The 26356-nt window shown below is 32.1% G+C and overlaps 2 protein-coding genes and 2 pseudogenes across 2 annotated transcripts in view; 1 reads left to right on the forward strand and 3 right to left on the reverse strand.

The window, feature by feature from the left end:
- The window catches only part of LOC146531455 (4-galactosyl-N-acetylglucosaminide 3-alpha-L-fucosyltransferase 9-like), a 251987-nt gene that overhangs the window by 144323 nt on the left and 81308 nt on the right, over positions 1 to 26356 (forward strand). The window lies entirely within an intron of this gene.
- On the reverse strand, positions 6077 to 7436 carry LOC146531459 (polyglutamylase complex subunit TTLL1 pseudogene; annotated as a pseudogene).
- Positions 14899 to 16149, reverse strand: LOC146531460 (polyglutamylase complex subunit TTLL1-like). The gene has a single exon (XM_085198532.1). It carries the CDS (start codon positions 16147 to 16149, stop codon positions 14899 to 14901), a length of 1251 nt encoding a protein of 416 aa, XP_085054658.1.
- On the reverse strand, positions 24469 to 25946 carry LOC146531461 (polyglutamylase complex subunit TTLL1 pseudogene; annotated as a pseudogene).

Raw genomic sequence — 26356 nt, forward strand, 5'->3', positions numbered from 1 at the left:
TTATGATTTCACGACTCTCGTATCACTGAAATCAGGAGTATAAAAAAATCTGCATATAAAATTGCAGGTTAATCCTTTAAGCGTTCGCGGCAAAGCGAAGTAACGAAGGATACTTTTGCTGAGGTTTCTTATAAAAAAAAATCGTATAAACGTAGACTCGTTAGCTTGCTTTCGTTATTACATATTTCAAGTTTGAATTTTAACAAGGTAGAAAATATAGGAGTTATGGCAACATTTAATATTTTATTAAATTGGAGCCGTCATACCGCAATTCAGTGGTGTCTGACCAGTATAGCTTGTAGTGCATGCTATGATTATAAATTAAAGTCTAAAAGAAAATATATTTTTATAAAGTTTTTATATGAAAAAAATGTTATTACTATATAAAAAATAAGGGTCGTGACAGACAGACAGACAGACAGACAGACGAACGGACAACGGAGTGATCTTATAAAGGTTTTTTTATGCATAAATGGTACGGAACCCTAATAAAAAAATAAATCAGCTTCACGCTGTATCCCGCATACAGCAAGCTAGGCAGAGGGATGGGTAAGATGTTAAGACACTCTGTTCGTCTCTGTATTGCATGTTGAGTAGCGTAACTTAACGCCGGGCTTTTTATTATAATAATCTACACTACACATATAAATAAAAGTTTTATTATAGTAAATCTATTGAACTGATCGATATTTTACTGGATGGATAGTAAAAGAAAAAGCTGTAAATAATAGTCGTTTACGTGAGTTTACCTTACAAAAAATGTTATAAGAGAAAAATCAAATAAGAATCTTACATTTTTAATAAATTTTTATTCGAAACAAGTTCAACGTTTCGGAGCCCTGAACGTTCTATATAAAAAAGGAACTGTCAAGTTAGAAGAAAAGTTTTTACGTCGAATGCAGTTTGCGCCACGAACTTTAATTTCGTGCCAATAAAATGGAGATAAAAGTTTATCAAAACAAGCTTCGTAACTTACTATAAAATATGTACATAAAGTAGTATAAACTGCTAAATATACAGAATAGAATTTTGTTCCTTTGAATGTATTGATTTTTTTTTCTGCTTTTCACTGTATACCGCACATATTATGAAAGGCAAAGGGAGCCTAGTGTTAAGACACTCCGCTCTCCATTATCCACCGATTTCTGGAGCCATTAGGTGTTGAGTTGTCAACCTCAACGCAAAGAAATGAAAATGAATGAAAAATATTGAATAAATTGAATTGTTAAGCTACTTAATTGAATCAACTAGGCATGTCAGCAAAATTCTTCTTTCATTTTCGTAATGGATTTAATGTGCTATAGGAATAGTCAATGGTGTACATTACGATATGAGCTTGCTGTTTTCAGAGCCATTTTGCACTCTTATTAATTAGTTGTGAAAAAATCTTTTTCTTTTGCACAAACAGATCTAATAATTAGTTATTAGAATCTTAAATATAAAAGAATAAAACAGTTCTGATTTTTATTTATATTTATAAATTAATATATTTTTGTTAAAGCATACGAGTATATACAAAAAAATATAATTTGAAACTCAGATGGTGACGTCCTTGGAAACATTTTAGATGAAAATGATCCATATAACATGAAAATAAGGAAAGGTTTGAAAAAGAATTTTCCAACCTTGCAGCGTAATCGCTCCCAAGATACTAATTGGGTCTCCACTAAATGTTAGCTTATGTAAGACTAGCGACCCGCTCGCCTCGCACTGGTTTATGAAATTGTAGACTTTACAACTGTTTTTGCGAGAGATTATTTTTGTATCTCGTAAATAGCAGGGTAGGCCGAGGGATCTTGGGAACCTAGTGTTAAAACTCTCCATTCTCATTAAGACACCTCCGTACCCGGAATTCTGGAAGTATTGCGTGATAAAGAAAAAATATTGCATATTGTTGTGTACGTCTGTAAAAAATCTATTTAACTATAAGCATATTTTCAATAGTTGACTTTTGCAATCTCTCTGCTTAGACATAGGAATATGTATGTAGTAAATATAGTTATCTATTATACAGTTGTTAATTTTCCATGTAAGTATTTCGGGTTTTCTATTTCTAAAACCTATATAAACCTACAAAAAACCTTTTAATTACGATAAGAAAAAAAATAATCAATATTAAAGATTATGAGCAAATTCGATTATCGAAAATACTACGTGTAAATGATGCTTAAACAGTATTTCCGAATAATTAACATGAGATATGTACGAGTAAATAATTCACTGCAAATTTACATATGAAAAGTTAATCATAATATATTTAAAGATATGAACAAAATATTAACAATCGCTTTGCTTTTCGAGTATTTACTTAGCGCATTACGTAACTGACACAGTTTATTTCGGAGACGGCCCCCCATTTCTCGATTTATTTTGCAGGAGTATCTCTCACTAGGTCTAGTCTCAGCACTAGGTTCCCTCTGCCTACCCTGCGGGAAACAGCTTGACGCTAAAAATATAAAAATAAATAAATGAAATATTGCTAACATATATATATAAGTACTATTCGTAATCGATAGCTTTAATTTGTTTTTAGCAGTTTCGGTAGTTTGAGGGACAGATGTTCCCTAGATGGTAATATAGTGATTCATCATTTAGCAAATGGGAATATCAATAGTAATCAACCCTTGTTCGTGTTTCCCTGCAGTAAATATAATGTAATGGATTATTTATTTCGTCATAGCTATACTCTATCGCTACCAAAAATAAAAAACTATAATTAAGAAATTAAAACCTTATGTTTGAATAATACAAAGTAAATGGATAATGGAGTGTCTTAACACTAGGTTCCCTCTGCCTACCCTGCTATATTTGGGATATGAGTTAAATTATAGAAAAGTTACATATGAACTTTCTTCTCGAAGTTCTATATTAGTGACATTCACATTAAAATTCATCTCATACCTACTTTGAACGATCTACACGCACATCCCTGGGGAACGACTTTGTTTTATATTATAGAAAGATTTCGTTCATCCGTTGGCATGTCCTTGCAAAGTGAAGGGAAACAATAAAAGTAATTTCTCTTGATTCCTACGGGAATGAAATTTTCCGTTTTACAAATCCACACAAACAATCTTATGAATGGGTTACACGCTTATATTAATTCTAGTACTTCTAGCCCATTCCTGGCGCAGGGTTATAAACGTGTGACTGTAAACATAATAGGTTGTGGGTTCGATTCCCACTCGAGGAAATTATCAATATCTATCAATTACTTTCATTTCTTCGCTCTGGTGTCGAGGTTGTTGAATGAGAAGTAGCACTCAGAGTTGCGCGGAAAATGGGAAAAAAATGTAGTACTTTAGAAAAGGAATAATATTATGATATCCGATGGATATATATAGGCCATAAATATAATAATCTCATACATCCCGACGTATCAACAAGCGCTTTAGGGAATTTTGGAGTAATCAGCTGAATCCCTGGATGCTCTCCATTGTATGATGCTGAACAAATTAGTGGGTAATTACTGTCAATCTGTCATGCTACCCTTTATAATGTGCTCATTTTCATGTTATCGAATATATGAATTAAAGTAATAAATTATTAAAATATGATAATACAGGTATAATAATAACAAAATGAGGCTATCATGGCGCAGTGCCCAGTGGACCTTTGCTCTAGGCTTGTGGGCTCGAACTCGAGTCGATAAGTTGAATAAAAACATATTTAAAAAAAAAACAAAAACCCTGATTACCATAAAATTAAAAAGAAAATAAACAAGCCCTATTAGGATTAACAGAGTTTTTATTTATCCATACATAAAGAATCCTCAAAATAATATCTTCTACATTAAAATCCAATTCCTTAAATGATAAATTGGAACATCCTCAACATCTGTGTTGCAGTTGGGCGGAACGACGTGAACTGAAGGTTATACTGAATAAATATTATCACGCTTCGTTTTCTCACGTAGCTGTTGAAAAGCTTGGCTTCCATCGGGTATTATCTTGACTAACAAAGGCTAGCACGTGAGAAAACGAAATACTTGTAGAAAGAAAGTAATACTGCATTTTGTGATACGGGCGCTTCAATAAACTATTTTCTTTAATATATGCTACGATTTTTTACTGCTTTTAGAAATAGTGAACAGACTATAATCATAATATTGATTTTGATTTTGTTTCAAAATCTATACTAATATAATAAAGCAGGTAAGTTAGTTTGTTTGTTTAAACGCTAAAATCTCTGGCTCCTGGTTCGCTTTATGTCATTAAGTTGTATGACAAACATATTTTATTTTATTAGTTCTAAAAACCACGCAGCTATGTTTTTTAATTTGAATGTATATAAGAATAGTGTAAGAACGTTACTGGTATCTTAGAGGCGTAGGTTCAAATCCCGGTCCGTTCTAATTCTATATGTTTTCTAAAAAAAAATTTCTTTATATCTCTATCTAATATAATTATAATATACCGTATTTGTTTTCATATAAAAAAAAAGAAAAGCTACTCCGTTACTCCTTCGTTTATGTTCTTCAGAAAAAAAGCTTTTTACCGAAGCTTTACGTAAGGGTTTTAATTAAAATGAACAAAAGGCAATCTGGATTCTTATAATTTAAGCAACGGCCAGGTTTCATTATTTTATTTAGATTGAAAACTGTTAAAATTGTACTATTTTCTACAATATACGTAAAGATACAAACATCTATATATATAAAATCGAAAGGTCACTCACTCATCACGAAATCTCAGAAACTACATGTGCTAGGAATCTCAAATTTTGCATAGGAGTTATTTACAGGACGTAGGTGCTTGCTAAGACGGGAATTTGCAATATTCGACTCCTGAGGGGTTGTTTTTGGGGTTGAAAGTTTGTATGAAACTTCGTTACTGCAAATGCTAGGAGTCTCAAATTTTGCATGGACGTCACTCATGGAGACAGAAATTAATAATAACGTAGTTCACGCAGGCGAAGCCGCGAGCGGGCCGCTAGTATTTATATAAAATTTAACATAACGTTTCACTATGTTATACAATATGTTTAAAAAAAACGCAAATACATGATTCTCAGTATAGACACATCCGTCGAAGTTGTAAAGATTAAGCACACATTTTCCTCAAACACTCTTCCAGATATAATCCTAGTTTAAACACGTACTTTAATGCATTTCATTATACTGAGTAGAAAGTAAACTACGGCGCACTCGACGTTTGTGGTTAGAAGGCTTTTATGAACGTAGAGGTTAGACTTGAAATGCGCTGAGTGAAAACAATCTTGCTGCAAACAAGAACGAGAACGGAACCACATTTCAATTAGTTTTTACGTATTAGTAAACGAAATTAGGATGAAGATTTTTTAGAAGGATGGAAATATATTAAATCTTATCCCTATAATTCACATCTGATATTTTAAAATAAAAATTCTTAAAATCGTTTAAAATTCTGTTCTTTAAAATCCTCACAAGCGTTCTCACAACGTGGTACAGATCCGAGTTTGCTATTTCATTAAAATTGCTCGTCGGTTCTATCGTTAATCTCCGATCAAATTTGAACTGAACTCGCTAAACTTTCCAACATTTTCTTAATCAAACAATAAAATTGGTTACCACAATCTCACAAACTGGCATCGGTACTCGTATTGTCTAACTTTGCAATTTATAGCTTTAATTACGAGAACATCATAAGAGCGATTTCTATTCCTGTAAAAGTAGTCGTCTAATATTGGTTCTTTTCAATATTAGATATAATATCACTAGTCGTCTAATATTGGTTCTTTTCTATTAAAAGTATTTCTTTAGAAAAAGCGGAAGCCGTTTTCAATTTAATCTAATTTTGAAATAAAATACGATTATTTAACATATATCTTTACTTATTTCTTAAACTTTTATTTAAAAAGAGAAGTTTATAATAAAATAAATACATATTTTAAATGTTCAAAGAAATAAAAAATATTTTTCATCAGGTATGATTTGTTTTTTTAACCTTTTTATGTTATAAATTTGTTTTTTTTTGCAATCACAACTAAATTGAATAGTTCTTCAGCTTAAAATATTTTTTCTATTAGCATAAATGAGTAAATAACGTACATTTTTCACATTTTTTAAACTTACAATTTAACTTACACTATTATATACTTATTTCTTGTTATTTTTGTTTGACCTCCCAGTAACACTAGCAGAATCTTCCTTCTCCATCAATTCCTCATCAATAAGTAAGTCAAAATTACCAAGAGCATCACCGCTAGGCACTTTATTCCAACGCACGTCCGGCATACCTTCAGGGGGGATGATCACTGATATAATATTATCTATTAATTTGTATTTCATTATTCTATCATTAACAGTTGTTGATGTAAGTGACGGCGAAGCATTCACTTCTACCAACCACGGCTTCAATTGGTTATCTATTATAATGTCGTAACCATAACATTCGAAACAGTGCCTATCATTAGCCATAACAGATGACACAGCCTTAAGAGAATGTACGATCAGCCATTGTATGGAAGCAAATAATTTTTCGGTAACAGCCCGGCCTCTTGTGCCTTCTAAAAATAAACGTAAATTCTGCACACTCATTTTACCTCCGTGTATGCTATTGTAATCGCCGCCGTGTTTTTGTACGCTAACATTAGTTAAATGTACGTACATATTATCTAGCTCGGTTACACTCGTATCATATTTGACAGTGCAAAATCTACAAAATCCCAGTTGAAACAGATAGGCTTTCAAAGGTCTAAAAGATGTCACTAAAACGTACAGCCTTAAATCAAATTTCTTACCGCCTATTAGCAACGGGTTGTCTATGTATCGAGAAATAACATAACTTTCTTTACTGAGTTGTGGATGAAAAGGAGCTTTCGCCTCTCTGGACCATTTTTTCAACTTTGATAGTTTATTTATAAGAAAGATCCCCGTGCCTTGGGATTTTCCGCATGGTTTCATAATCCATGTACTCTGTGGTGATTTACGATATTCCTCCACGAACATGTTGTAGTCCGCTGGGAGAACAAATGTCACTGGGATAAAATCAAGATGAACGTAGCGTGTAACAACTTGACCTCCGTGTAAAACTACTTCAGCCTTTTCGGCCATGGGGCTTCCTTCTCTTTCCAATTCCTTTCGGTAGCGCTTTATATTTTTTACCAGTAAGTCTTTTCTAGACAGCTCATAGTGATTAGGAAAATGATTTATCATTTGATTATCGTTCATTCGGTAGCCGCTCTCGACACTAAATAAATTTCGACATGTTTGAGTGGATGCCCAATAAAAATTCCATTCGTCATCGGGTCCAACTTGATGCCAACCACGCCTTTCAAAATTGCTCATCAAAACAGACTTTTCCATGTCCGTGCAGAAATTAACGCGAAACCTTTCCACTGGGGCGTTTACTCTTCCATATAAACTGGCCGCCATTTTTTTCGCGTCGGCATTCATTGTTAAAACTTTTATTATAATAAAATGGTAGAATTATTTCAGGTTTTATTATTTTATTTGTTTTTAAGCGGGCAGCGCTAAGTACGCTGTTAAAGCCTGTTTAAGAGTTTCCAAGGAAGTATTGATTTATTAAACTACAGTTGCTATAGTTTTATAAACAGTTGATGATAGCAACGTCCTAATTAGTAATAACTATATTTTGTATTTATTTAATATTTATCTGTGATTTTACTTATTATGCTATAAAATCAAAGAAATATGCAACAAAAGTAAAAAAAAATTGAATCTTACGACAAAATTTATATAATAATCTATTCGGGAAATCAGATTTTATGCTAAACAAAACAAATCACTCGCCATTTTGTTTCCAGAAGTAGAGACTAAGCTCACGCGATTTACAACTTTTAGCACTCAGCCCGACTCTGCAGCGTTATGGCCTTAATAAATGTTGTGGCTGTGTTTTCAGCTATTTTGATGTTAACAGTATTTATCGTAGCCGTTGTGAGTTAGAAAGTAACATTTTTAAACTAAACAACAATTAATTGTATGTAAATTGTTGTTATGGTTTTTGAAAGTGGGGAACGGAGTGTCGTAACACTAGGTTCCCTTATAACAGCCGTTCTTATATTTGTTGGATAAAAATACAGATAATGTAATCTAAATATGAAAGATGTATAGTTTTAGCCTACGCAACTTTTTTTATTAAAGTAAAAAAAACCAAAATGTTAACCTAAAAGCACATAAACCTAAAGCACTTAGTTGTTTTGTTAATTAATATGACCGAGTACAATTATATTTAAGCGTACTTGACTGGCTGCGGCTCGCGTCATTGTGTACACAAGACCGCCAAATAGTTATTTCCACCCATTTACGTAATACTGTAGAGATAAACTTTGCAGCCAAATATATTATGTTATTGTAAATTCTTGTACAGTTTAGAATTAACGTAAATTTATCTATGAACACACTTACACATAGTATGTGTGTGGCATCGTTGTTATGAGAATTATACATATATATATACATATTATCATAAACTTAAATCCTATAACAGATAGCGTATACTCGTATTGTTTACAAGCACATATATCATAATAATATATATATGAATAATTAATATTTATTTGTAAATTAATATGACACCCTGGAGAGCATGTATGAAGAGATTGACGACAATGGAGGAGGCGAAAGAAGTATGCAGATATTGGCTCTCCGTTCTCTCTGGCTACTCCGGTAGGAATACGTAAAGCTAAGTTAAGCTAAGAAATAACATTAAACGTTAAAACTATAATGTGTGTTCAAGTAGAATTTGGCTTCTGTTGTCATTCTCTAAATATATCTTAAGCGAATGCTCAACAGAGCGAGTAAATTTATGAGCGCCCGAAGAAACTTATCATAATAAATGTGTTCCATGTTTGCACAGGAAGCAGAAAATGGATTACAATGGAACCACACAAGAAACCAATAATATTGTAAGAAGAAATAATGTTGTGGAATAAATGAGATTGACCTTTCTATATAAAATTAAACTTTTATCATAATTGAAGTGAACTTGCTATGTTGGTACACTGGTGTAGAGATTAACTATAGTGTTTGTTGACACAGATAAAATGAAAATTATTAATATTAATATTAATTAATATTAATTCCTCCGAATGGGAATCGAATCCAGAATTGTCGCGATTAGTCAGTCGTTGTAACGCTTGTAAATGTATCTTATATGTAATATAAAATAAATAATCATTTATTTCTCCTAAGCACCTAAACCATATACATACATCAGTTTTATAGTGATAATTTTCTTTTTGGAAGGAAATCCAAATGTAATATGGGCGAAGTCGATAAAAAAGCTAGTTTATTACTTTTCTTTGCGCGAATGTGTTTTCCTAAAAGCTCTATTTAATCAAGACATGTCGCTTGCTTGAATTGTTATAAGTAAGTAGAAGGATTATATAACAATTTATTAAAAAAATATTTTATTCTTATTATAAGAGTATCTAGTATTATTTAATTTTTACTATTATGAAATACTAAATTAAAGTTAAAAACCTATATTTATAAAAAAAATAGAACGACTTCTACGACAAGTATTCGTTTATCACATAATTTCCATGTACAAAGAGGAAATATAAGGTAGCGACCAGTTAAGTGTAACATCTTACCTCCACAAGCCTGCCTCATACTTGCTGTGTACAAAGGTTTCAAATAATCCGGCGTAAGGCGGTAGAGTGTGCCTAACTACTGACAGGGCGGTCTGAAAGGGAAAGCTTAAATAGCGACCATTTGTTCCTCTTGAAAGGGCACTCCAGCTTTACATAAACACTTCTATAGAGCACGTAATGTACAAGCACTTGAATATTTCTTGTTTTATATAAGAGTCTTCTTTGCAATGTAAATAAAGCCTTAAGTTGCTGACCATGGTGAACGTTTTAGATTTTAAATTACAATCTCATACTAATTCCAGGATTGTAGGTCAACGGGTTAAGTGCAATTAATAAGAGTTGACAAACATCATTTGCGGGTCTATACACTCATTTTGTATGAAATTAACTACAAATATAAATTTGTAATTACTTTTTTTCTATTAAATACCTATTAATTTCCATAAAATACATGGAAATTTGTGTATAAATCCTCGTGTCTTTTTGACTTAGACGTAAAAATTTTCTGTATATGGTTTTGACAGATGCATAGTAAGTTTTTTTGAGTAATGCCACAAATTCCGTTTTTACCTTTTGAAGGAAAGGAAACCCTAAAAATTAAAATGAAAATCTTTACAAGTATATTTCTATTTCCATAAACCTCACCGTGCCTCACAATTTGAATAAATACTATTGCTTTGAGAAATTACTTTTCGATTGAGGCATTCACAAAACGATTTCACGTTGACGGATTTATACAAACCGTAAAAGGTCCCCATTTAAGACTTTTGGAGCGCCCTTCAGAGCTTTCTATGCTGTAGTATAAATTAAATTTTCTGTTTATTTTATAAATTTATTTTAATGAAAAGATTATTTTAACATTAATGACAAGATTTGAAAGAATTATTTTCTAATAACTTAAAGTTATTTAAAAATAACAATAAAATAAAAAATAATAAATTTATTGTTTTTAATGATTTTATTACAAAATTCTTTTTAAATTACTAATTAAAAAGAAAAAAACTTTCAAATGCGATGGAATCGAGGACGTGAACTGATTAATCTCTAATTAGTCTGCTTCGAATAGGTTCTTTAATTAACTCGCAGCATTAGAATGGCGAGGGAGTGACAGGTTGACGGGATTGTGTCGATACTCTAACGTTGCGGTGATACTTTTAGCGGTAGACCGTTATATACAAGTGTAATCTTTCAAATCCACACTAAATAATATAAATGATAAATTATATTTAAATTCAAGGCTCGATGCAATATAAACCAAAAGAGTATGACAAAATGTTATATACATGTATGTACAAGCCTCCTAATATATTATGTATATGACTTGAAATTGAGTTGTCGGTTCGATTCCCGCTCGAGGAAGTGAAATATTTAACGTAAGAGCTTGATGTTAATAAAATATTTAGAATAACCAAATGAAAGTCATGTTAATCTATACTAATATAATAAAGCGGAAGAGTTTGTTTGTTTGTTTGTTTGTTTGTTTATTTGTTTGAACGCTAAGATCTCTGGATCTACTGGATCGATTTACTTTGTTTTTGTTTTGTATGAAAGCTGCATTCTTCAGAAGTGCTATAGGCTATATAATATTACATTACACATATATACTAATAAATTAAAATACTTTCTAATTTGACATGCAATTTATTCAGCCATGTTAATAACAACCGTCGTCGCTACGCGACCGCGTTCGTTACCGCGTCATTTTGATATTCATCCTTATGAAAATAAATATAATAGTCACTTTTAGCATTTCATCTAGATTAAAATTATATTTCTATACAAATTATATTCTTATATTTCAAGTATAGGGTCCGCTAGTTGCCTATAAAATGCTAATACTACAATTAAATTCCAATGATAAATGCTAATACTACAAAGAACTTCAGATACATAGTACATATTGAATAATGAATAAAGTTACGGATATTGATTGTGTACTAATTATTATTAATTATTTCGAGGCCTTGTAAGCCCGACGGTTGTGAGTTCAACTCTTACCGGTGGAAATAAGGTATTTAATATTTTCATCTTCATTTTCTCGTCCTGGAAACAAGGTGAAACGCAGCGTGAGCCCCGCCACAAAATTAAACAGAAAGTAAGAGTGGAGTGTCATAACACTAAACTGTGCTATATGCGGAATAAAACGTGAACCTGAAAAAAAATAACTTCGTAACATAGGACATGCTATCGATAAATTAATTTTTAACAAAAACAAAAACCGACTTCTAACAACGAACTAAAAAGTGAAAAATAATTATATAAAGATTTTATAATTTTGAAGTCGGTGCCAAGTAAAACAAACAGGCTTAGTAATTAGATATTGTAGTAAAGGTGTTGTAGCATTAGTTTGACACCGACTTCAAAATTATAAAATCTTTATATAATTATTTTTCACTTTTTAGTTCGTTGTTAGAAGTCGGTTTTTGTTTTTGTTAAAAATTAATTTATTTTACGATTTTTAGTGATGGGTAGATCTTAAAATGATGCTTCTTGAACGAGTGGTGATGGTGGTGGTAGTGGTTGTCAACGAGTGGTTGTGATTGTTCTATGTAAAACTTCATTTAATTAGCTATTATTTTTGTGCAAAGTTACATTTTGGTATATTGACAAGAACAAACATAAAAAGTATTCGGGTGAATTCGGAATCTCCCTTTTTTGAAGTTGGTTGAAAATGAGAACATCCTCTTTTTTGAGATTGGTTGAAAAGAAATGCAACGATCAGGAATCTCACTTCTGACATCAATTTAAAAAGTTTTTGCTTGTAACTATTACAGTATAATTAATTTTAGACCAAAAAAAACAAACTTTCTCAATTTTCTCCGGATTCCATAATCGAAACCTAACCAAACTTTCACCAAATTATCCTTAAAGTGTATCCTTTCAAATAAAAAAAGAATCATCAAAATCGGTTGGCGCGATATTGAGTTATTCGGCTATTAGTCGCGCACATGCATAATGCAAATTTAAGACTTATGTGATTTTCTCATGGATACCATTGTCAGACATGGACCAAAAAAAAATGGGACCATTCGGGAAGCTATACCTTTCAAATAAAAAAAAAATATCAAAATCGGTCCACCCAGTTAAAAGTTATGAGGTAACAAACATAAAAAAAAATAAAAATAAAAATAAAAAAAAAAAAAAAATACAGTCGAATTGATAACCTCCTTTTCTTACAGAAGTCGGTTAAAAAGTGAATGAAGTAGATGGGTCATAATCAGAAAAAGTGTCCTTTTTGTGTCTTTTCTTGTCCCGCTACTTTGAAAGCGTTTTAAAAATACAATTTTAAAGATAATTTAAATATTTTGCCATTTACGATAAATTTATTTATTAACTTAAAGATTTTTGTAATATTTTAAATGTATTATGGCAAATAATAGTATTTGTTGTTAGTTGCAAAAAACCTTTCAAAATGCTTCCATACAATTTTTCGTGTCCGAATGGGACACTTTACTTTTTAAGAATTGATTTGTTACGAATGTTTATGGTTTTATTTGATTTCAGATATGTTTATATTACTTTACTTTATGCATAATATTAAATAGAACTACTTTTATTGATACATTATTTAATAAACAATATATATTAGTTAAGTAAATTTGTCCCAAAATATTGTCTTTTTGTTACTCAGGGCTAGTAACGTACAATTAAATTATGAACGCAATTATTTTGGATGGTGTTTAATATTATTTTTTGTTGTGGCACCATAATTCTAAAAGTCAATGCTGTCGTAGCTACAACCAGTAGCTCGTGTACTCGCAGCAGTAGAGGGGTTCAAATGTTTTAGAGTGAATGCGTGAAATTACATCTCAGGGTTATAAACGGCTTTTATTTTGGTAAGTATTCTATAATTTCGTTTTCTTGTTTATGTTATTTGCTTCTTTTTACAAAATCTCAAAAAAGAACTTCAGTGCTTGCAGATGCAACACGTGGCTTATGAGCAAATATTTAAAAGGGTTAGAATTTCTCAGATTTCATTCTCAATTTCGTTATATTTCGTTACGTAACGAAATTGAGAAAATATGAAGCCTAGTTCACAATTACGGTACCAATGTTTTCTTATATATGTTTATAATAAAATTGTATCGAACCGGTGCTTGTATATGGAAGATATGTATATAAGAAAAAAAAATTGCTGGTATATGAAAAAAACTATTAGTGACTTTTCATAAAGTAAAGTAACCAAAAATAATGATTTTTAAGTTTTTTGCTTGTTTGCTTGTTTGTCTGTGTTTGTGCACGCTAATCTCAGAAACAGCTGAACCGATTTAGTTAAAAATATTTTTTTATTCTGCCTGAAATTAGTTGTGATTTTGTGATTATTATTTTTTGATAAATATTTTTGTATTTTCAGTAAGCGTCATGGCTCCTATGTCAAGTGCTGAAACACAACAAAGATATAGAGAACGTCTTAAAAAGATCAATCCTATTAAATATGAAGATATGCGGAATAAACACTTACAAAGAATTAAACTTAATTCCAGTGATAACGACTCAAATTTTGATATATTTTTAAGTGGATTTAATTTTATCATTAACTTTGTGATCTCTAACTAGAAATATAAGTTTATTACGTTACTAAATAGCATTATTATATTGTTCATATTGTCAGTTTGTTATGTTTTCTTCTTACATTTATAATCTGTTAATTCAACGATTGAATCTTTAAAATTTTAATCTGTGTCTCATTAAATAAAAAAACAATATTTTATTTATATAATATCTTTATTTTGTTGTGTATAATGCCTTATGACATCAGTTTCGTAACAAACATTATCAGTGTTGTTACTTATCAGTTACGTTACGAATTCGAAAATGTCCACTTTTCTGATTATGACCCAGATACAAAATTTTTGTATATGCGAGGAGGAGGAGTTTCTGTAAGTAATTCGTATTTATTTTAAGTAAATCTAACCCTGATCATTGTACAAGCAACAATAATAATATCGTAATATTTCTTAAAGTATCGAAAAAGGAGACAAATATATGTTGTAGTAAACCACACGCCCATATGATGAGCCCGAAACAGGTCTGATATTTTTTATTAAAGGGACATTCTGTTCGCTCGAACGCGTATCGCAACAAAGGGCCAATCGTTACGAAATATCGATAAGCTTAAGCTCATAGCGCGACTTAAAATTAATGACTCGTAAAAGTTATTTTCTTTTTCATAAAATTTCTTATACTTTTACAATACAAGTAAATTGAAGGAAAATGAGTATAGTCAATACAGTTAGTGTTTTACATATATTTTTTAATTTATATTATATATTTTTTTAAATTTATATTCATAAATTTATTTACTGATCCATCGATTTTATATGAAATAAATACATACATAAAGTTGCTAATAAACATATACTAATAAACTCCTGTTCTAAATCGACTTTTATTACAGCGTGAAGTAGTCGCGTCTTCCCTCTCCATTAGTTCCTCATCGATCAGCACGTCGAAGTCACCTAAGGCTTCGTCGCTTGGAATTTTATTCCACCGAGCGTCGGGTATCCCGTCTGGCGGCACCACCACCGAAATTATATTGTCGATCAGTTTATACTTTAATATCCTGTCGTTGTGGGTGGTTGACTGCAAGGAAGGGGACGCGTTCACTTCAACAAGCCACGGCTTCAGTTGGTTATCTATAATAATGTCGTACCCATAACATTCGAAACAATGGCGGTCGTTAGCCATTACTGGCGCAACAGCTTTCAGAGAGTGGACTATCAGCCATTGCATGTCAGCGAACAACTTATCGGTCACCGCCCGCCCGCGCGTACCTTCTAAGTACAGACGAAAATTTTGTATACTCATTTTACCACCATGTAGACTATTATAGTCACCGCCGTGCTTCTGAACGCTAACGTTTGTCAAGTGAACGTACATATTGTCCAGTTCTGTCACGCTGGTATCGTATTTCACGGTACAAAATCTACAGAATCCATGTCGAAACAAATAAGCTTTGAGGGGGCGGAATGATGTCACCAATACATACAGCCTCAGATCGAATTTCTTACCCCCAATCAATAGGGGATTGTCAATATATCGCGATATCACGTAACTTTCCTTACTTCCGAGTTGTGGGTGTAATGGAGCTTTCACTTCGCGGGACCATTTCTTGAGTTTTGAAAGCTTGTTTATTAGGAAGATGCCGGCCCCTTGTGACTTCCCACAAGGTTTCATGATCCAAGTGCTTTGAGGTGACTTTCGATATTCTTCAACAAACATGTTATAGTCGGCGGGCAGCACGTAGGTGACCGGGATCCAGTCCAGGTGTGTATATCTCATTGCGGTTTGTCCATTGGTTAACGTTATTTCTGATTTCTCAGCCAGAGGGTTCCCTTCACGTTCTAGCTCTTTACGATAACGTTTAATATTTTTCACCAGTAAGTCTTTACGAGACAGCTCGTAGTGGTTCGGGAAGTGGTTGATTATTTGGTTGTCCGTCATTCTGTATCCACTGTCTATGCTGAATAAGGTGCGACAGTTTTGTGTAAAGGACCAGTAAAAATTCCATTCCTCTTCAGGTCCTACTTGAACCCAGCCACGTCGCTCGAAGTTACTAGTGATTACAGACTTTTCCAAGTCCGTGCAATAAGTCACTTGTTTTTTCTCCATAATAATTTATAAATTTAAAAAATAATTAATAATATATGAAATAATATTGTTTATGTAAAAAAAATGTTATAAACGTCACAAATTTGATACAATTTTATTTCTTTATTTTTTATTGTGACAGCTGTCACATATAATGTGTTTATCGGTATATATATTTTGATAGTCTATAAAATCTATATCTTTGTTAAAAATTAAGTGAATAGAAAATCGGCCGCTTGCATTAAATACATTATTACTTAAAATATTTAGTAGTGTTTTATCAACTCTGATTAAAATATTTAATTTCTGCTTTCCAAACTAAATTGTAAATATAAATCACCTAGAAAATATAAAGCGTAGTGTTTTAATGTAGAACTGCCAACATTAGCATATCTTAGAGCGCGCGATCAGTTGCTTAAGCTACTTTAAACTTGGAGTCTCTCGTAGTATATCTTTTCCTTTGAGACAACATATTAAAAGTTCTCTGATATTGTGTAGAAGTTGTAGCAAGACGCAGTAAACTTCTTCTATACGGGAAACTAAAATATCAACAATATATTAACAAAATAATATTCATTCGAATATATTTCTCAAACAAATAATTTAGCTACACGCTGTATCCCGCACATAGCAGGATTGGCAGAGGGGAACTTAGTGTTAAGACACTCCGTTCCCCAATTTTTCGAGGCAATTCGTGTTGAGCGTTGAATTGTGATTAGTGGAACTCAACGCTTGGCTTTTGCCTTGGTACCAGAGCAAATAAATGAAAATATTAATAAATAATAATCCATTCCCCCGAGAGGGGATCGAACCCACTACCGTCGCGCGACGGCCTCTCGGAATATAGTTGTTTTTGTGACAAATATAACTATAACGGGTTAATTAGTAAAGGTCTAAAAGGGTAAGAGTTTAAGTATTTACTTCGCCCACTAAGAAAGGGCAATGCCATTTAAACTAATGAATCCTTTATAAGGGACAGACGTATGGAAGTCTTTCGGTGACCTATCTAGGAGTATCTTTACGTATATTATAAAAAATAGCACAATTTTAACACAATTTTCAATTTAAATAAAATAATAAAGCATGGTCGCTGTTAAATTTATAAAAATCCAAATTGCTTCTTGTTCCCTTTAATTAAACCTCTTGCGTAAAGCTTCGGTAAAGAGCGGTTTTTTTCTGAAGAACAAAGGAGTAAAGTGCGCTCATTTTTTTTTAAAATGAAACAAATACAGTATATTACAATTCTCTTTACGGAAGAACAATACATTTTTAAGGGTTCTGTACCTTTTAAGGAAAAAGAAACCCTTATAAGATGACTTTGTTCGTCCGTCTGTCTGTCTGTCTGTCAAGAGCCTTTATCTAAGGAACGATTGGAGATATCGAGTAAAATTCAAACTGTATACGGTATACGGTCCGTTGATTTCCTACAAAAAATGTTTTTATACATTTACTTTAAAAAAAAGATATGGTCGTTTATTTTAAAAAAAACGTGTATTTCGACACTATAAAGGCAATCAAAATTAATAGGGTACGTTCAGACCTAGAATTTTGCAATTTTTAGCTCAGGAAAAGATCTGAAAACTAGAACTTAGAACTAATTGCAAAGAAACGTAAAAGTAACCAGTTAATATAAGAAAAGATATCATATTTCTAATCACGTAGCTAGGAAACGCGCTCATTCGGTTAGTCGATTACGGAAAAAGATTTCCTATGGTCGACCACGATGCTAAAATTTATCGTATTGCTCGCGCCTGCAGTAATAAACTATAAGAATAAATTGATTCAATTTTTACTTTCAATTATTTTCTACTTGTTATTTAGTTGTATTTTTAAAAAATATTTTTACACTAGCGGCCCGCCCGCGGCTTCGCCTGTGTGAACTACGTTATTATTAATTTCTGTCTCCATGAGTACCTACCTACGTCCTATAAGTGACGTCCAAGCAAAATTTGAGACTCCTAGTATTTGTAGTAACGAAGTTTCATACAAACTTTCAAACCCAAAAACAACCCCTTAGAAGTCCAATATTACAAATTCCCGTCTTAGCGAGCACCTACGTCCTATAAGTAACTCTTATGCAAAATTTCACATTCCTAGCACATGTAGTTTCTGAGATTTCGTGATGAGTGAGTGACCTTTCGATTTTATATATATAGACTAGCGGGCCGCTCGCGGTTACACTCGCGTGAACTATGTTATTATTAATTTCTGTCTCCATGACTACGTCATAGTGACGTCTATGTAAAATTTGAGACTCGTAGCATTTGTAATAACGAAGTTTCATACAAAGTTTCGACCCCAAAAACAACCCCTTAGAAGTCGAATATTGTAAATTCCCGTCTTAGCGAGCACCTACGTCCTATAACTAACTCTTATGCAAAATTTCAGATTCCTAGCACATGTAGTTTCTGAGATTTCGTGATGAGTGAGTGACCTTTCGATTTTATATATATATAATAGAAGATAGAAGATTAACAAGAATATAATACAGATATGTATATGATAAGTCTAATAAATCTCTAGAAGTGGTTAAAGTCTTAGTCCATTAGTCAAATGGTAATTATTCTATTAGTTCACATTTATAAATTAAAATAATTTCAAATGCTTAGGTACATAAATTATTAAAAAAATGTCGTAATTATTACCAAGTAAATACTAAACTTTTCATTTATTTTTTTTAAATATCTATGAGTTCTCGACTCACGTATCACTGAAATCAGGAGTATAAAAAAATCTGCATAAAAAATTGCAGGTTAATCCTTTAAACGTTCGCGGCAAAGCGCGGTAACGAAGGATACTTTTGCTGAGATTTCTTTAAAAAAAATCGTATAAACGTAGACTCGTTAGCTTGCTGTCGTTATTACATATTTTAAGTTTGAATTTTAACAAGGTAGAAAATATGGGAGTTATGGCAACATTTAATATTTTATTAAATTGGAGCCGTCATACCGCAATTCAGTGGTGTCTGACCAGTATAGCTTGTAGGGCATGCTATGATTATAAATTAAAGTCTAAAAGAAAATATATTTTTATAAAGTTTTTAAATGAAAAAAATGTTATTGCTATATAAAAAATAAGGGTCGTAACAGACAGACAGACAGACAGACAGACAGACTGACGGACGGACAACAGAGTGATCTTATAAAGGTTTTTTTATGCATAAAAGGTACGGAACCCTAATAAAAAAATAAATCAGCTTCACGCTGTATCCCGCATACAGCAAGCTAGGCAGAGGGATGGGTAAGATGTTAAGACACTCTGTTCGTCTCTGTATTGCGTGTTGAGTAGCGTAACTTAACGCCGGGCTTTTTATTATAATAATCTACACATATAAAGAAAAGTTTTATGATAGTAAATCTATTGAACTGATCGATATTTTACTGGATGGATAGTAAAAGAAAAAGCTGTAAATAATAGTCGTTTACGTTAGCTTACCTTACAAAAAATGTTATAACAGAAAAATCAAATAAGTATCTTAAATTTTTAATAAATTTTTATTCGAAACAAGTTCAACGTTTCCGAGCCCTGAACGTTCTATATAAAAAAAAGAACTGTCAAGTTACAAGAAAAGTTTTTACGTCGAATGCAGTTTGCGCCACGAACTTTAATTTCGTGCCAATAAAATGGAGATAAAATTTTATCAAAATACTCGTACATAGTTTAATAACATCTTTTATAATAGTAGAGCTTCATAACGTACTATAAATGGCCTTATTAAAATATGTACTGTTAAAAATATATATTTTAATAAAATCATGAAAATAAAATCTGATTCACGCTTAATCACGCACACAGTAGGGAAAATAAAAAAATACAAATATTTGACATAAAGTTGTATAAACTGCCAAATATACGGCATATAAATTTGTCCCTTTGCATGTATTGAATTTTTTTTTCTGCTTTTCACTGTATACCGCACATATTATTAAAGGCAAAGGGAGCCTAGTGTTAAGACACTCCGCTCTCCATTATTCACCGATTTCTGGAGCCATTAGGTGTTGAGTTGTCAACCTCAACGCAAAGAAATGAAAATGAATGAAAAATATTGAATAAATTGAATTGTTAAGCTACTTAATTGAATCGACTAGGCATGTCAGCAAAATTCTGTTTTCATTTTCGTAATGGATTTAATGTGCTATAGGAACAGTCAATGGTGTACATTACGATATGAGCTTGCTGTTTTCAGAGCCATTTTGCACTCTTATTAATTAGTTGTGAAAAAATCTTTTTCTTTTGCACAAACAGATCTAATAATTAGTTATTAGAATCTTAAATATAAAAGAATAAAACAGTTCTGATTTTTATTTATATTTATAAATTAATATATTTTTGTTAAAGCATACGAGTATATACAAAAAAATATAATTTGAAACTGTAGATGGTGACGTCCTTGGAAACATTTTAGATGAAAATGATCCATATAACATGAAAATAAGGAAAGGTTTGAAAAAGAATTTTCCAACCTTGCAGCGTAATCGCTCCCAAGATACTAATTGGGTCTCCATTAAATGTTAGCTTATGTAAGACTAGCGACCCGCTCGCCTCGCACTGGTTTATGAAATTGTAGACTTTACAACTGTTTTTGCGAGAGATTATTTTTGTATCTCGTAAATAGCAGGGTAGGCCGAGGGATCTTGGGAACCTAGTGTTAAAACTCTCCATTCTCATTAAGACACCTCCGTACCCGGAATTCTGGAAGTATTGCGTGATAAAGAAAAAATATTGCATATTGTTGTGTACGTCTGTAAAAAATCTATTTAACTATAAGCATATTTTCAATAGTTGACTTTTGCAATCTCTCTGCTTAGACATAGGAATATGTATGTAGTAAATATAGTTATCTATTATACAGTTGTTAATTTTTCATGTAAATATTTCGGGTTTTCTATTTCTAAAACCTATATAAACCTACAAAAAACCTTTTAATTACGATAAGAAAAAAAAATAATCAATATTAAAGATTATGAGCAAATTCGATTATCGAAAATACTACGTGTAAATGATGCTTAAACAGTATTTCCGGATAATTAACATGAGATATGTACGAGTAAATAATTCACTGCAAATTTACATATCAAAAGTTAATCATAATATATTTAAAGATATGAACAAAATATTTACAATCGCTTTGCTTTTCGAGTATTTACTTAGCGCATTACGTAACTGACACAGTTTATTTCGGAGACGGCCCCCCATTTCTCGATTTATTTGGCAGGGGTATCTCTCACTAGGTCTAGTCTCAGCACTAGGTTCCCTCTGCCTACCCTGCGGAAAACAGCTTGACTTTAACAGTTCGGTAGCTTTAATTTGTTTTTAGAAGTTTTGGTAGTTTGAGGGACAGATGTTCCCTAGATGGTAATATAGTGATTCATCATTTAGCAAATGGGAATATCAATAGTAATCAACCCTTGTTCGTGTTTCCCTGCAGTAAATATAATGTAATGGATGATTTATTTCGTCATAGCTATACTCTATCGCTACCAAAAATAATAAACTATAGTTAAGAAATTGAAACCTATTTATGTTTGAATAATACAAAGTAAATGGATAATGGAGTGTCTTAACACTAGGTTCCCTCTGCCTAACCTGCTATATTTGGGATATGAGTTAAATTATAGAGTAGTTACATATGAACTTTCTTCTCGAAGTTCCATATTAGTGACATTCACATTAAAATTCATCTCATATCTACTTTGAACGATCTACACGCACATCCCTGGGGAACGCCTTTGTTTTATATTATATAAAGATTCCGTTCATCCGTTGGCATGTCCTTGCAAAGTGAAGGGAAACAATAAAAGTAATTTCTCTTGATTCCCACAGGAATGAAATTTTCCGTTTTACAAATCCACACAAACAATCTTATGAATGGGTTACACGCTTATATTAATTCTAGTACTTCTAGCCCATTCGTGGCGCAGGAGTACAAACGTGTGACTGTAAACGTAATAGGTTGTGGGTTCGATTCCCACTCGATGAAATTAAATATCAATTACTTTCATTTCTTCTCTCTGGTGTCGAGGTTGTTGAATGAGAAGTAGCACTCAGAGTTGCGCGGAAAATGGGAAAAAAATCTAGTACTTTAGAAAAGGAATAATTTTATGATACCCGATCGATAAACACAGGCCATAAACATAATAATCTCGTATATCCCGACGTATCAGCAAGCGCTTTAGGGAATTTTCGTGTAATCAGCTGAATCACTGGATGCTCTCCATTGTATGATGCTAAACAAATTAGTGGGTAATTACTGTCAATCTGTCATGCTACCCTTTATAATGTGTTCATTTTCACGTTATCGAATATATAAATTGACGTATTAAATTATTAACATATTAAAATACAGGAATAATAACAACATAACGAGGCTATCATGGCGCAGTGCCCAGTGAACCTTTGCTCTAGGCTTGTGGGCTCGAACTCGAGTCGATAAGTTAAATAAAAAAATATTTAAAAAAAAACAAAAACCTTGATTGCATAAAATTAAAAAATATATATATTTTTTATTTATTCATACATAAAGAATCCTCAAAATAATATCTTCTACATTAAAATCCAGTTCCTCAAATGATAAATTGGAACATCCTCAACATCTGTGCCTTGCAGTTGGGCTGAACGACGTGAACTGAAGGTACCTACACTGAATAAATATTATCACGCTTCGTTTTCTCACGTAGCTGTTGAAAAGCTTGGCTTCCATCGGGTATTATCTTGACTAACAAAGGCTAGCACGTGAGAAAACGAAATACTTGGAGAAAGAAAGTAATACTGCATTTTGTAATACGGTACGGGCGCTTCAATAAACTATTTTCTTTAAAATATGCTACGATTTTTTACTGGTTTTAGAAATAGTGAACAGACGTTTGCATTTTAATCATAATATATGTTTTGTTTCAAAATATAAGACTAGCCGCTCACTCGCAGCTTCGCCCGCATTCCACCTACAATACTTTTTTTTAATTTGAAAGAATATGAATAGCAACAGAACGTTTGACTTAGTGGTCAGAGCATTTTACCGGTATCCAAGACGTGCAGGTTCAAATCTTGCTCCGTTCAAATTCTCTACGTGTTCTAGAAAAAAAATTCTTTCCTAAAGGGAATTTTAATAGACTGTATTTCTTTCATTTCTCAAAAAACAAGCACTTTACTCCTTCGTTTATGTTCTTCAGAAAAAACGCTTTTTACTAAACCTTTGCGTTAAAGATTTAATTAAAGTAAACAAAAGCCAACTTGGATTCTTATAATTTAAGCAACGGCCAAGTTTCACTATTTTATTTAGATTGAAAGCTGTGTTAAAATTGTACTATTTTTTACAATATACGTAACAACAAACATGTCTCTATAAAATTTAACATAACGTTTTAGTATGGTTATACAAATTGTTAAAAAAACACAAATACAAGATTCTCAGTACATATAGACACATCCGTCGAAGCTGTAAAGATTAAGCACACATTTTCCTCAAACACTCTTCCAGATATAATCCTAGTTTAAATACGTACTTTAATGCATTTCATTATACTGAGTAGAAAGTAAACTACGGCGCACTCTACGTTTGTGGTTAGAAGGCTTTTATGAATGTAGAGGTTACACTTGAAATGCGCTGAGTGAAAACAATCTTGCTGCAAACAAGAACGAGAACGGAACCACATTCCAGTTATTTTTTGCGTATTATTAAATTAAATTAGGATGGAGATTTTTGAGAAGAATGGAAATATATTAATTTTTATCCCTATAATTCACATGTGATATTATTTAATAAAAATTCTTAAAATCGTTTAAAATTCTGTTCTTTAAAATCCTCACAAGCGTTCTCACAAGATGGTACTGATCCGAGGAGTTTGCTATTTCATTAAAATCGCTCGTCGGTTCTATCGTTAATCTCTGATCAAATTTGAACTGAACTCGCTAAACTTTCCAACATTTTCTTAATCAAACAATAAAATTGGTTACCACAATCTCTCAAACCGGCATCGGGCATACTCGTATTGTCTAACTTTGCAATTTATAGCTTTAATTACAAGAACATCATAAGAGCGATTTCTATTCCTGTAAAAGCACTAGTCGTCTAATATTGGTTCTTCTCTATTACAATATTTCTTTTTGAAGTGGCGGGAGCCGTTTTCAATTTAATCTAATTTTGAAATAAAATACGATAAATTAACATATATCTTTACTTATTTCTTAATTTTTTATTTAAAAAGTGAAGTTAATAAGAAAATAATTATACATATGTAAATTATATATTTTAAATGTTCAAAGTAACAAAAGATATTTGTCATCAGCTATGTTTTTTTTAAACTTTTTAATAATTATATAAATTTGTATTTTTTTTGCACTTACAACTAAATTGCATAAATTTTCAACTTAAAATATGTTTTATATTAGCATAAAGGAGTATATAACTTACATTTTTCACATTTTTAATACTTACAATTTAACTTACACTATTACATACTTATTTCTTATTATTTTTGTTTGATCTCCCAGTAACACTAGCAGAATCTTCCTTCTCCATCAATTCCTCATCAATAAGTAAATCAAAATTACCAAGAGCTTCACCGCTAGGCACTTTATTCCAACGCACGTCCGGCATACCTTCAGGGGGGATGATCACTGATATAATATTATCTATTAATTTGTATTTCATTATTCTATCATTAACAGTTGTTGATGTAAGTGACGGCGAAGCATTCACTTCTACCAACCACGGCTTCAATTGGTTATCTATTATAATGTCGTAACCATAACATTCGAAACAGTGCCTATCATTAGCCATAACTGATGACACAGCCTTAAGAGAATGTACAATCAACCATTGTATAGAAGCAAATAATTTTTCGGTAACAGCCCGGCCTCTTGTGCCTTCTAAAAATAAACGTAAATTCTGCACACTCATTTTACCTCCGTGTATGCTATTGTAATCGCCGCCGTGTTTTTGTACGCTAACATTAGTTAAATGTACGTACATATTATCTAGCTCGGTTACACTAGTATCATATTTGACAGTGCAAAATCTACAAAATCCCAGTTGAAACAGATAGGCTTTCAAAGGTCTAAAAGATGTCACTAAAACGTACAGCCTTAAATCAAATTTCTTACCGCCTATTAGCAACGGGTTGTCTATGTATCGAGAAATAACATAACTTTCTTTACTGAGTTGTGGATGAAAAGGAGCTTTCGCCTCTCTGGACCATTTTTTCAACTTTGATAGTTTATTTATAAGAAAGATCCCCGTGCCTTGGGATTTTCCGCATGGTTTCATAATCCATGTACTCTGTGGTGATTTACGATATTCCTCCACGAACATGTTGTAGTCCGCTGGGAGAACAAATGTCACTGGGATAAAATCAAGATGAACGTAGCGTGTAACAACTTGACCTCCGTGTAAAACTACTTCAGCCTTTTCGGCCATGGGGCTTCCTTCTCTTTCCAATTCCTTTCGGTAGCGTTTTATATTTTTTACCAGTAAGTCTTTTCTAGACAGCTCATAGTGATTAGGAAAATGATTTATCATTTGATTATCGTTCATTCGGTAGCCGCTCTCGACACTAAATAAATTTCGACATGTTTGAGTGGATGCCCAATAAAAATTCCATTCGTCATCGGGTCCAACTTGATGCCAACCACGCCTTTCAAAATTGCTCATCAAAACAGACTTTTCCATGTCCGTGCAGAAATTAACGCGAAACCTTTCCACTGGGGCGTTTACTCTTCCATATAAACTGGCCGCCATTTTTTTCGCGTCGGCATTCATTGTTAAAACTTTTATTATAATAAAATGGTAGAATTATTTCAGGTTTTATTATTTTATTTGTTTTTAAGCGGGCAGCGCTAAGTACGCTGTTAAAGCCTGTTTAAGAGTTTCCAAGGAAGTATTGATTTATTAAACTACAGTTGCTATAGTTTTATAAACAGTTGATGATAGCAACGTCCTAATTAGTAATAACTATATTTTGTATTTATTTAATATTTATCTGTGATTTTACTTATTATGCTATAAAATCAAAGAAATATGCAACAAAAGTAAAAAAAAATTGAATCTTACGACAAAATTTATATAATAATCTATTCGGGAAATCAGATTTTATGCTAAACAAAACAAATCACTCGCCATTTTGTTTCCAGAAGTAGAGACTAAGCTCACGCGATTTACAACTTTTAGCACTCAGCCCGACTCTGCAGCGTTATGGCCTTAATAAATGTTGTGGCTGTGTTTTCAGCTATT

The sequence above is a fragment of the Heliconius melpomene genome, chromosome 15, assembly GCF_056956725.1.
Source record: "Heliconius melpomene rosina isolate 202511_hmr_F chromosome 15, ASM5695672v1, whole genome shotgun sequence".
Taxonomy (NCBI): Eukaryota; Metazoa; Arthropoda; class Insecta; order Lepidoptera; family Nymphalidae; genus Heliconius; species Heliconius melpomene.